The sequence below is a fragment of the Lactuca saligna genome, chromosome 4, assembly GCF_052625555.1.
Source record: "Lactuca saligna cultivar CGN05327 chromosome 4, ASM5262555v1, whole genome shotgun sequence".
Lineage (NCBI taxonomy): Eukaryota > Viridiplantae > Streptophyta > Magnoliopsida > Asterales > Asteraceae > Lactuca > Lactuca saligna.
The window spans coordinates 184786783-184800940 of record NC_136420.1 but is presented as its reverse complement, the minus strand read 5'-3'; the positions used below and the strand labels follow the sequence as shown (position 1 = coordinate 184800940).

General features: G+C 33.6%; 1 protein-coding gene across 1 annotated transcript; it reads left to right on the top strand.

Moving 5' to 3' along the window:
- Positions 1–5522: 5522 nt before the first annotated feature.
- Positions 5523–9050, top strand: LOC145040380 (protein FAR1-RELATED SEQUENCE 5-like). The gene is made up of 7 exons (XM_078988316.1): positions 5523–5679; positions 6086–6151; positions 6373–7204; positions 7310–7568; positions 7708–8150; positions 8198–8276; positions 8439–9050. Exons 1-7 carry the CDS (start codon positions 5523–5525, stop codon positions 9048–9050), a joined length of 2448 nt encoding a protein of 815 aa, XP_078844442.1.
- Positions 9051–14158: the final 5108 nt, after the last annotated feature.

The window sequence follows — 14158 nt, the reverse complement described above, 5'->3', positions numbered from 1 at the left end:
GGCGTACTCCGGATGAGTCCAGTGACTCGCCTTCGGATAAGGCCGGATTTTCCAATTAAAATTAAATACAAATTATTTAATAAACTTCGGAAATTCATATCTTCTTCATACGAACTCCGTTTTCGACGTTCTTTATATCCACGCGAAGGTGAGACTACGCGCTACAACTTTCGTTTAGACTCCGTCGGCTAATTTTGATTTTATTTTTATTATTTATTTTTAATAGGCCGGGACAGAAAATTTCCTTATAAATTCATAACTTCTTCGTTTGACGTCTGTTCTTGCCTAACTTTTTATCTCTTTGATACTAACAACGAGATCTTCGATTCTCGTTTAGATCACTAAGGTTAAATATCGCTCTAACGTAAATTCCACTTTTTACGTCATTCAGCGTTGTCGGTTCTGTCGCGAAACTTCGACAGGTCATAACTTCCTCGTTATAACTCGGATTTCGGCATTCTTTATATCTTCAGAAACCTTGTTTCAACTACTACAACATTATCTAAAGATATCAAGTTTATTTTACACTTAAATTTTGATGCTTATTTTTATTCTTAATTAATCAAACCACATAATTAAGCAATTAAGCACAAAACACATAATACTCAAATAATACACTTCTATTATTTCAAAACGGGTTACAAAGGTTAACCTAGACTATTACATTGCTAAAAATGGAAAGCCCAGTAATACAGGCGTTACATTAGAATTCCTAGGTAATTGGGATGAACATATACCACTGGTAGAATTTTCCTATAATAATAGTTTTCACTCGAGCATTAAGATGGCACTTTACCAAGCTTTGTATGGACAAAAGTGTCGTACGCCGTCTTGTTGGCTTGAGCTGGGGAAAAGCAGTTTATGGGACTGGAGTTGGTTCATCAAACTGCTGAAAAGTTGAAAATAATTAGGGAAAGAATGTTAGCGGCTCAGGATCGTCAAAAGAGCTATGTTGACAAAAAGCGAAGACCGATGACTTTTGAAGTTGGGGATTCAGTTTTGCTTAAAGTCTTGCCGTGGAAGGGACTTATAAGATTTGGAAAAAGGGGAAAATTAAGTCCAAGGTTTATTGGACCGTTTAAAGTTCTTCAGAGGATTGGGAACCAACCTTACAAGCTCGAACTACCAGAAGAACTGAATGGAATTCATAACACTTTTCATGTGTGTTATTTACGGAAGTTCACGGGGGAAGTTCCCGACATGATTCCACATTCGAAGTTGAGAATCAATGAGAACAAAAGGTTGATTGAAGAACCAGAGGCAGTTGTTGACCGAAAGACTAAGAAGTTGCGACTCAAGATGGTCGAGTTAGTGCTTGTTCGATGGAAACACACGAATGGGCCGAATCTCATCTGGGAGACGGAGAGTGACATGTTGGGTCGCTATCCGCATTTGTTTGTTGAGGTGTGATTCCGGGGACGGAATCATTCTAAGGTGGAGAGAATTGTAACGCCTGTGTTTCTGGGCTTGCCATTTTTAGCAATGTAATAGTCTAGGTTAACCTTTGTAACCAGTTTTGAAATAATAGAAGTGTATTATTTGAGTATTATGTGTTTTGTACTTAATTGCTTAATTATGTGGTTTGATTAATTAAGAATAAAAATAAGCGTCAAAATTTAAGTGTATAATAAACTTTATATCTTTAGATAATGTTGTAGTAGTTGAAACAAGGTTTCCGAAGATATAAAGAATGCCGAAATCCGAGTTATAACGAAGAAGTTATGACATGTCGAAGTTTCGCGATAGAACTGACAATGCTGAATGACGTAAAAAGTGAAATTTACGTTAGAGCGATAGTTAGCCTTAGTGATCTAAACGAGAATCGAAGATCTCGTTGTTAGTATCGAAGCGATAAAAAGTTAGGCGAGAACGGACGTCAAACGAAGAAGTTATGAATTTATAACGAAATTTTCTGTCCCGGCCTATTAAAAATAAATAATAAAAATAAAGTCAAAATTAGCCGATGGAGTCTAAACGAAAGTTGTAGAGCGTAGTCTCACCTTCGCGTGGATATAAAGAACGTCGAAGACGGAGTTCGTATGAAGAATATATGAATTTTCGAAGTTTATTAAATAATTAATAATTAAATTTAATTATTAAATCCGGCCTTATCCGAAGAGGAGTCACCGGAATCATCCAAAGTACGCCCTGCGTACAGCGAATAATGTCGACACTCGCACTCGAGGACTTCGGATGACGCATGCAGTGACGATTTCGGAGCAGTACGCCCCGCGTACTGCGAGGCCTCAGCCTCCGATAAATAGGATGCGAGGGGTCCGGGCTTATTTGCTCATTTCTCCTCCATTTCATGTCGAAGCTCTGCATTTTAACCCCCGAAGCCCCGGTAATATTCCCGAGTCCCGAAGCAAGTCCCGAGATCCCGAAGATCCCGAGAAGTGTGGTTTCCGAGCCGAAGCTCTGCCCGAGAGAAGTTCAATTTTTGTAGAGATCTTCTAGATCTGCTAAGGATTACTATTTTTGTAAGTCGTATTGTTGTCCGATCATCTTCTGATCAAGTGAGTGTATACTACCTTTCATAAACACGATAATAATACAAGTATAATTTGAGTGTATTAAGTATATTGTTGTTTATATGTGTGAATGTGTTGTTACTTTCTTCTAACGCATAATTATGAAGTATTTTATACGAAATACGTGTTATGTGTATATTTTTTTGTTATATGTGTGAATGTATATTCACTTTCTTCTATCTTACAGGTCTGATTATTTCTATATGAAATACGTGTTATGTGTATGTGCCTCATCTGTTATATGGAAAATGTATTGATCGAGCATGCTATACAGGTTTTGAAACTATGTATAAAAATGTATGTTTTTATCTACTAATATGTTGGGTAGAACATGGGTAGATAGTTGGTGTGTAATAAACAGATGAGAGGCATCGATGTTGTTTTGATCCAGTCATCTAGCGGAATTTAGATGACGACCACGGACTTTTCTAGACAGTCCCGTGGAACACTAGCAGGCTCATAACCTGTAGGTGTTAATGAACTTGGGTGTTCATTCGTTGTATTCCATCCCCCTCATGGTTGCCTTATTTGAGTTATATTGCTGAGGAACCCCCGAAGCATGTGTTGTCACCCCGATGAAATATTCTTAGACTAGGTCCCTTGTGTTAGTTATTTTAGGGACATAAACTGAGAATAACGGGAATGGGTAATTGGGTAATTGTTGGTTGATGAAAATTAATTTAATTACTTATTGTGGGTTGAAAACCCTATATGCTCACCAGGCTCCCAAGCCTGACCCACTCAGTTTTATTTGTATTACAGGAAGTAGCGCAAGGGCGTAAGATCGATGAACCATCAAGTTGTTTTGTTTACAAGTCTGTATATGTATATATTTGTTGAATGACTTGTAATGTTATCGTTTATGCTTATTGGTCTATATCGGAACATGACACCCCGAGTTTTGATTATATAATGAAAATACATTTCTTTTATGAAATGCTTTGGTAAACATTGTTTTATCATGTCTTGTTTTTGGGAAAAAATTCCGCAACTCTTTCAAATCAAAAGGATTTACTCTGAAATTATTTTAAAAGCATAAATGAAAATCGGTCTTTTCTGGCCGAGATTTTGGGGATGTCACATTAGATCTAGAAGACGAAAACACTAACTGAAGAACGAATCCGTCATCGGAAAAAGAGATCGACGAAGTCGTCACTAACAACCCTAGCTTCGATTTATGTGTCGTCGTCACCGCTACACCACCTACATACGCCACCATCCTTTGTTCCATCCTTTGCATCACCATCTGTTTAATCCGGACACACCATCATCACCGAGAGAACCTTTCACGAAGATCTGTTGTTCGTCGGTGTTGCAGCGACGAAACCCTAATCGGGGTTAGAAGCACAAAGAGCACCACCGCCACCAAGTCCAGTTCTTTGAGAAGACAACAATTAATCTGAGAATGGAGTCATACATCGGAGCATCAAGTGAACAGATTTAGCAAACATGTTTGCTCATCTGTTTCCATCTGTTTTCATGGAAACCGAAGCTATGGGCTTTTCTCATTGAGTTTATGGATGAACCCGATTTAGGGGTTTGTTTACCCAACTGAAAACAGAGAGAACGGAGAAGGGAGATGTAGGTTTGGATTTCTTTTTTACTTTGAGAGAGAGAGAGAGAGAGAGAAGGAAGGGTGGGACCCTTTAATATTAAATAATTATATTATTTTTTTCTTTTTTTAAAAACATAAGGTAAAACTTCATAAATGGTCCATGTCGAAGTGAAATGACAGAAATGCCCTTCACTTAACAGCCAAAAGCTAACAGAGTTAGCAAAAAGGACCAAATATTAAAAGTTTTGAAACCATAGGGACCATCTGTGATGTTTTTTGAACTTAGAGACTAAACTTGATATTTTCGAAAATCACAGGGACCATTTTTGAAGTTTTGTCTTTAATATATATATATATATATATATATATATATATATATATATATATATATATATATATATATATATATATATATATATATATATATATATATATATATATAAGGTTAGGTTCATTTGAGACCACCTATATTTTGTGAGACCGTGAGACGCAATTTTTTTTTTTATTTTCTTTAGTTAATTCAAGTTTCGAAAATAATATTTAAAAAAAAATAATTTTTTTATTTTTCCATTTATTTTGCATTTTAAAATTAGTTTTTAGATTATGTACAGTGTAATATTCTATTAGAATATTTCACGTATTTTAAAAATTTTTAAAAAAAAAAAACGAGATTTTTTTATTTTTTTTAGTTAATTCAAGTTCTGAAAATAATATTTATAAAAAGAATTTTTAGATTTTTCCATTTATTTTGTATTTTAAAATTATTTTTTAGAATATTTACAGTCTAATATTATATTAGAATATTTCACATATTTTTTTAAAAAAATGAGATTTTTTTTATTTATTATTTTTTTATTATTTTTTTACTTAATTCAAGTTCCGAAAATAATATTTTAAAAAAAATTAGGTTTTTCCATTTATTTTGCATTTTAAAATTATTTGTTAGAATATGTCAGTGTAATATTCTATTAAAATATTTCACGTATTTTTCAAAAAAAAAAAAAAAAAACGGGATTTTTGAATGTTTTTTTTTTAGTTAATTCAAGTTCCGAAAATAATATTTAACAAAAGAATTTTTGGATTTTTCCATTTATTTTACTTTTTAAAATTATTTTTAGATTTGGTTTCACGATCTAACTAAATTATAATGTTTCAAATGAACCTGAACCTATATATATATATATATATATATATATATATATATATATATATATATATATATATATATATATATATATATATATATATATATATATATATATAGGAGTTGGATCAAATGAGAACGCCTAAAAGATTGAGAACGTGAGAACAATTATCAGCCAATCATTTTATTAGGGTATTTAAGTAAATTTGTATTTAATCTATTTTTTAATTAATATAATACAATTTCTATAAGTCTGATGATCAATTCGATGGAAGAAATCATTTCAATATCGATGTCGGACTGTTTTGATTACAGTAGCGATGATACAGAAGATGATGATCAATATGGCGAAGAAGACGTCAACTGTAATGAATATGACGACGACGATTTCTATAAGTCTGATGATCAATTCGATGGAAGAAATCAAATCTCTGATTATGCTAGTGAAGGTAACTAATGAAAACAATGTCAATATCTTGTAATTACAGATCGTGTTTTTCAATAGTTATTGAATTTTTGTATATGTTGAATAAGACCGGAGTACATATTTGTATATGATTAGTCATATACGTTGCATGTATTAATTACGTAATGATGGTTTATATCACATATCGTTGTACAGGAGTCCCTCGTTGGTGATTTTTTCTTAAGTTTAATACAATGTTGATTAAGTTTGATAATCATTGGTGATTATGCGTTAATACGACTCAAATATGTAAACAATTCAACTCTGGTTACTGTTTCACAGACGTATATTATGATTATAAAGTTCTTTAGTTTATGTATACGTAATTCATAGAAATTTATATCAGGTTTTGCATGTCGCATTATTGTTTTTTGTTGTCTTAAAAACAGGTACAAATCGAACTGATTCTGAAGAGGAATCATTCAATAGTAATGTTGTACAGGAGTCCCTCGTTGGTGATTTTTTCTTAAGTTTAATACAATGTTGATTAAGTTTGATAATCATTGGTGATTATGCGTTAATACGACTCAAATATGTAAACAATTCAACTTTGGTTACTGTTTCACAGACGTTTATTATGATTATAAAGTTCTTTAGTTTATGTATACGTAATTCATAGAAATTTATATCAGGTTTTGCATGTCGCATTATTGTTTTTTGTTGTCTTAAAAAACAGGTACAAATCGAACTGATTCTGAAGAGGAATCATTCAATAGTAATGTTGTTGACTCGCCTGGTGGGAAAACCAAGTTGTGGAAACCTATTGTTCCTAAAGATTTTATGCCAGATGTAGATGCTATATATCAATCATTAGAGGAGGCGGTTGAAATGTATAAATTATATGCAGATAAAGCAGGTTTTGGTGTCAGGTTAAATACAGTAACGAGGTTTGGTGACAAAACCATTAAAAAAAGGTATGTAGTGTGCAACAAAATGGGTAAAATACCTAACAGATCAACTGACACTTTGGATCCTGAGGGGAGTGGAAGGAATAAACGAAACTCAAACTTCAAAATTACGAACTGCAAGGCATTGATAAAGTTTGAAAGGTTACATATGCAAACTAATGCTTGTAAAATATATGAGTTTGAAGAGAATCACAACCACCCCCTAGAGACTAAAGAAGAAAGACGGTATTCCAAACGTGCACGACGACTTAGTTATAAAGACAAGGAGTTTATAGTGCGTTCTTCAACATCTAACATTGGTGCAACAAAGGCACACAAGTTACAAGCTAGTTTGCAAGGAGGTTATGAAAACGTTGGCCCTGAAGCAATTGATTATAAAAATTTCAGAAGGAAGGTGGGAAACATTATAGGTGACAAGGATGCACAGCTGGTTGTTGACAAAATGAACATGAGGAAAGATGAGTTTCATAATTACACATTTGAGTATAAATGTGTTGATAGTGTGTTAAATGCAATGTTTTGGGCGGATGAAACCGATAAGTTATATTACAAGGAGTTTGGAGATGTGATATCATTTGATGCTACATTCCGAACAAATAAGTATGCTCTTATACTCATTACACATTTTTTTTAAGTATGAATTTTGATGTTTTTTTGACATCTTAATCAATATTGAATTTGTTTTTAATTACCTTTTTGATACAGGTATGGAATGATTTTTGTGCCGTTTACAGCCATTGATAACCACAAACGTTCAATAAACATTGGGGCAGGTTTGTTAAGCAACGAGTCAATAGAATCTTATCGTTGGTTGATCGAAGCTTTTTTGAAAGCACATGTGAAACACCCTCAATTAGTGTTAACAGACCAAGATCCAACAATTCTACACGCCGTTGAAGCAATATTTCCTAATTCTAATCATCGTTTATGTATGTGGCACATTATGAAAAAACTACAAGCCAAGGTGTGTATATTTTGGCCTAAGTTAGCACGCAACATGTTTTATTCAACAATGATTTACACAGTTTTACATATTTTTAATAACGATTAGCATACATATTGTTTATTCATAGTTAATCTAATAAATTTCTATTTTGTTGTAGGTTTCAGCCGATTTTTTGAAAAACACTGATTTTCGCAAGTGTTTTACAAAGCTTGTATGGAATGTCTATATCGAGCCTGAAGTGTTTGAATCAAGGTGGAAACTGCTTATGAGAAAATTCAAACTACAGGACAAAAGATGGTTCAAAGACATGTACAGGGATCGAAAACTTTGGATTCCAGCCTATTTTAAAGACATGCCACTACACGGTCTGATGAAAACTACTTCAAGATCTGAAAGCGTGAACTCATTTTTTAATAAATACTCTAACTCTGGTAATTTGCTTATCTATTTCATGATGAACTACGACACCGCAATTGGAAAGCAACGAAATGCTCAACAGAAACTAGAACATGATACAAAAAATGCAAAGCATGAAATGACGCTTCTAAGTGGCTTACTAGAACATGCAGCTGCGGTTTACACAAAAAAAAATTCTATGAGGTCAAAAAGGAAATATTTAAAGCAGTCTGGTACTGTTCTATCGACAGTGTTGAAAAGATTGATGGATGGCAAGTTATTATGATTACACAAACGGATAAGAGCAAACAGTTGAAGATAAAATGCAAGGTTATATTCATCGTTTAAATGCTTTTCATTAGTCATCATACAAGTATATTATCTAATTTTTTTTAAATTACATATATTTTTTTCATTATTATGCAATAACCACCAACTAATATGTTACTTCAATCAGTTACTAACATACATTATTTTTATTATACAATGTAGGTTGAACTAAAGTTGCCTGAAAAAGAAGTTAAATGTTCATGCAATCACTTCATACGTACTGGCATTTTGTGTCGTTATATTTTTGCTGTATTGAAAAACAACCATATTGAAGAGATTCCAGAGCAGTATATTCTAAGAAGATGGAGAAGGGATGCAATTTCCAGCCATTTGTTTGCCATGAAACATGTTGCCATGGAAATAGAAGATGACACCTTTAAACTTTTAACAGAGGCATACAACAATATTGAATACTGCTTGGATCATTTCAAAAGAAGCAAAGAGAAATTGTTGGAGTTTGTTGAAAAAACACGCACGTTGAAGCAGGCAGCAATGGAGTTTGCCAATTCCAACCAAACATCATCTGACAACGATGAAGAAGAAATTATTCGGATGCTTGGAATACGCAGCATTCCTGATGAAATAAATATCCATCCACCTGCATCTATACGTACCAAAGGTAGTGGAACTAAGAAAAGAATGGTTAGTGCTATTGAGAAAGCCGTTGCAGCTGCAAAGAAAAAAACCAGAATGTGCACAGCTTGCAATCAATATGTTAACCATAATTGGAGGACTTGCAAAGTAAGACTTGCACGAGAGTCAAAAACAGCTTAAAATTGCCCAGTCATTTTCCCATTAGATTTTACTTTTCTATTACACATTATAAAAACCTAAACACACTTATACACACGTTTTCCAGTCAATCGACATTCAATAAAGATTAGAAAACTTACTTCTTCCACTTCGATTGATCAACGACGACATTCCTCCACCTACGACGCTTCACGCAGTTCAGAATGCAAAATAACTCTTCACGAATGAACAGTATTAATCGAATGTGGTATAATCGTTTATCTGTGACGCTATTTTTCTTTCAAGATATGATCGAATCATCCAAAATATTAGAAGTTAACTGTGATTACTAAAACATAGGAACGGTTTCTTTTAATTTTCAAACTTACCCGATATATTCAAATTGGATGACATCATAAAATTACTTGAATACCCTTTTATATTTTTATAATTAAAAAAACAATTAAATTCATTTATTAATTTCTTTATATTAATTAACAATGAGATCCTTAGATTATAAATATTTAATGTACCAGATTTGTTCTCGCGTTTTCAACCTTTTAGGCGTTCTTATTTGATCCTTTCCCTATATATATATATATATATATATATATATATATATATATATATATATATATATATATAATAAGAATAATTAAATCTTTCGTATGCATACATTTTTCTCAAATAAAGTACAATATTGATGAACCAAAATGCTAAATATTAAAATTAATTAGATTTTAAAAAATCCGAAAAAGAAAATAGTAATTCACATTTAGCATTGCTGGATAGGAAAGCATCTTTAACTTGTAAGTGATTAAAAATAGAGAAAATGATCGTAAAAGCTAATTTTTCATATGATTTTGTAAAAAATAGCAAAAAACTTTAGAAAATTTCCTCTAATATCTATCAATATCCGCAGGATGATGGCCCGTCATTTTTTAGTATTGTTTTGGCCAAAACGCCTTTTGTTATATGTCGACCACTAAAAGGCCTATTGATCGCAGAAATCTCATTTTTTTCATGACTTGAACATTTATAACCTTTTTATACCATGATGTTTGAGCTGAATTTTCTCTCATCGCTTTCTTTGTAACAACTGACAAGGACTATGACGGATATATCAGACTTCAAATTCGAAGGTTTGAAAGACATAATTTTTTATATCTAAAATAGGTATTCACTAGAAAATATCAAAAAAATATCAAACTTGAACATTCATAACTTTTTCATACAAACTTCATTTGATATGAAAAATCCTTGTCTTCTTTTTAAAATGGTCTATCTATGAGCATGTCACATTCATTATTTTGATATCTGGGAAGTTGAATATTATAAGCTCCAAAGTAAGATAGTTGATGTTTTTAGAAAATTTTCTAAAGATCATATATATATATATATATATATATATATATATATATATATATATATATATATATATATATATATATATATTTACTATCTTATAAAAGAAATCTAACTATTTCTAAAAATATATTGATTATAATAATAATATTTTTTTAAGACGTCCAAATGATGATGCTGATAGTACAACTAGCCATTAATAAAATAATATTAAATTTTAACCACATTTTGAATTCAAATATTTATCATCAAATCTCCTTATATTTCTCAGCAATTTGATATGGTTCCCTCAAATCCCGGATTCATTCAAATTTTGAACCCTTTTCGATATCCTTTAGCATGTTAATTTAAATATCCCTCCAATCGCAGATACCTCTTTGTTCCCTTGTCTGCTATAAAGCCCACCGTCTAGGAATAAAAAATGACTTCATCTCCCAAATAACACCATAGTTTGATTATTTTGTCTTCGACATGTACTTTCTTTTGTAACATAACATTTTTGTAGAGGAAACATATCACCGAAAAAATTTACACACCCCGCCGCTTTGCGCGGGTACGCTGCTAGTATATATATATATATATATATATATATATATATATATATATATATATATATATATATATATAAAGGTGTGAATAGACTAACGGTATAACATGTAGCCTTAACATAAAAGTAGAAATTAAATTTGATTCATTAAAGTTATTCGGTTAAATGAGGAGGTAACACGATCAATATACATCGTTTCGGATTTCCATCAAGTTTCCGTGTGTAGTAATTGTAATTCCCATCGTTTGGTAATTCATCCAGCTAGACAATGTTCATTCATGTTTATTTTATTGGTGAGTTCATCTTGTTGGGTCAAATGTTTATAGTGAGAAGTCGAAAGTAGTTGAAGTGTGTAAAGTGTCGAAAATAGTATGGTTTCAACACTATATTTCTTTACAAGAAAATTTAGTTTTGACACTTAATGTCTAGTCCTTTTTATTTTTTGTTCCTCTGTTGTACCCTATAAATAGGGTAAGTACATAGAGTAGGGAAAAGGACTGAGTGCCATCTTGTGTCGATTTACAACTTTTATTGAATCAATTGTGTTCTTAATCAATCTCTAACTCACATCATTTGGTATCAGAGCAAAATTCACTCAATCGATTGAAGTTTTCTCGTAATTTTTCATTTTTTTAATTGCTCTTTTAGATTTAAATCTTCCGCAAATTGAACCAGGAAATCGGTGTCAGTTGAGTGTATTGAATTGATTTTACACTCTGTGTGTTATATGAAATGATTTCTGATCAACCTCTGATTGATATCTTTCTTAGATATCTATTTGAATAAAAAAATTCTCTTTCTTCAAAATATGTACAACAATGGTGAATTTTAGTATGAACACGATGACTAACTTTTCTCACTTGATTGGATCATCAACAAAGATTCCGATGTTGATTCTAGAGTATTATGAGAAATTGGTAGGCATGATGGAGGATTATATAAATGGTATTGATGAAGATCTGATGAGATCCACAAAAAGTGGACAATTTAGTCAGGAGATGTTAATCAATGTTGGTACGTCTCTGTCAACATTACCTAACGGTCACGTTAAATGTAACAAAAAAATATAACAGAGACGTTACTAACTTGGCTAAGATGCGGTCTTGGCCTATGAAAGTGAAAGTTGGAGCGGCAACTCATTTCTCGTCATAAGGGAAGAATATTCCATGTGATCTCCTCATTCACTCACAACCAATGATAAAGCAACAAATAGCACATGTGAACCCCAGAACTGATGTCACCTGGCGGTTATTTAGTGTGAATAGCTCTCCTAATAAGAGGAGGCCACATTTCACACTTACGAGGCACAGTCCCCACGATCCGATCCGTTAGTAACAAGTATAAAAGGATCTCTTCCGTCTCAAGGAAGGGATCCATCTTCTCTCTTATGAGGATTACCCTAAATTTCTCTCTCTCTCTGAAAAACTAACTTGATCATCGGAGCGACCAAGGTTGTAGAACTCGCTACTCGGTACGTGTTCGGCCGACTGGGGAGTAGCGAGTACTCAGGAGTACTCAGGGAGTACTCGGATTCAGTAATTCATGTAGAAATATTTTTAGAATAATTATATATGTCAAAATCATAATTTGATTGAAATATATAACAAAACTAGATACATGTAAATACATAAAAACTGAAATACACACAAATGTCTCACTTCATAAATAATTACTAAAAAATTAAGATATATATGTGGTAATAATCGCATGCGTGTGTTATATAATAAAACTGAAATACACACAACAGTATCTAGGATGGCAGTAGAAGCTCTATTCATAACGCACGAACCATATCCTCTATGTTAGTGGTGGATGTTCTGACCAGTTACCCAATAAAACAAGTGTTGCTAAGGCCGAAAAAGTCCGGACGCTTAGTCAAGTGGGCTATAGAGTTGGATGAACACGACATCCAGTACCACCCGAAAACCAACATCAAAGCCTAGGCCCTTGCTGACTTCCTGGTTGAAATCCTAGATACCATCAAGGGAGTGCCGACGACAATCTCTGTCGACCCATTAGAGCCTAAAGTCAGTAAGGAACTTCGGAAGTTGTATACTGATGGCACAGCAAGCAAAGAAGGCTTAGGCGTAGGCTTGATCCTCCAAAGCTCCAAAGGCGAAGAGATCACCTACACACTACAGTTTGAATTCCAAGTATCTAACAATGAAGCAGAGGATGAGGCACTCCTGGCAGGACTAAGGCTGGCTAAAGAGGTTGGCGCAAAACAACTAGCAGCTCTTAATGACTCGTTTCTTATCACGAACCAAATAACGGAGTATACAAGGAAAAGGACCCTAGGATGCAGAAATGTCTAGATGTGGTCCGTGATTTAGCCAACACGTTCAAACTTTTTTCAATAAAGCAAATCTCCCGGGGGAAAAATGCAAGGGCAGATGCCCTTAGCAAGCTAGCCTCTAACTTGTATGATCATCTCACAAAGAAAGTGTTGGTCGAAATACTCCCAGAAAGGAGTATTGATAACTAAAAAGTCAATACCATATCATCCCCCTCCCCCCCCCCCCCCCCATAATGGACAAAACCATTTGTTTATTACTTGTGCCATGGCGTGCTTCCAGACGGTCCACAGGTAGTGAGGAAAGTCAAAGTCAGATCACCTCATTTTGCAATAAGGGACAATTAGTTGTACCGAAGAGGATATTTAAGCCAATATCTTAGGTGCATTTCTAAGACAGAGTGGTAGACTTTAATCGAGGAAATCCATTTTGGGGACACAACATCACATGAAGGCGCTCGTGCACTTACAAGCAAGATACTTCGTCTAGGAGAATACTAGACGGACACATACAATAACGCCGCACCTTATCCAAGAAATGCAAGGAATGCCAAGCATTCACCCCTTTCCAAACTCAACTGGCCATGCCATTGACAAGCATCACTAGCCCCTGGTCTTTTCACCAAAGGGGGATTGATATAGTTGGACCATTTCCACCGGCACCGGGAGGCGTAAAGTTTTTGCTGGTAGCCATGGACTATTTCACCAAGTGGATAGATTCAGAACCACTGGCCATTGTCACTGGAAAGCAGATGGTAAAGTTCATGACGAAGAACATCTTGGTCCGCTTTGGAACTCCTAGGATCCTCATAAGTGATAATGACACTTAGTTTAAAGGATATCCCTTCAAGGAATGGTGGGATGACAAGAAAATCCACCGCAGGTTCACATTAGTAACGCATCCTCAGGCTAACGACAGACATATATATCCAACAAAACCATAGT

What these genes read in the sequence shown, in the direction of transcription:
- LOC145040380 (XM_078988316.1), top strand. Translation starts at nt 5,523, where the DNA reads ATGTCGGACTGTTTTGATTACAGTAGCGATGATACAGAAGATGATGAT. An exon ending in ACAAAAAAAAATTCTATGAG is followed by an intron (nt 8,151 to 8,197) that starts GTCAAAAAGGAA and finishes TTCTATCGACAG; the next exon opens with TGTTGAAAAGATTGATGGAT. An exon ending in AGTTGAAGATAAAATGCAAG is followed by an intron (nt 8,277 to 8,438) that starts GTTATATTCATC and finishes TATACAATGTAG; the next exon opens with GTTGAACTAAAGTTGCCTGA.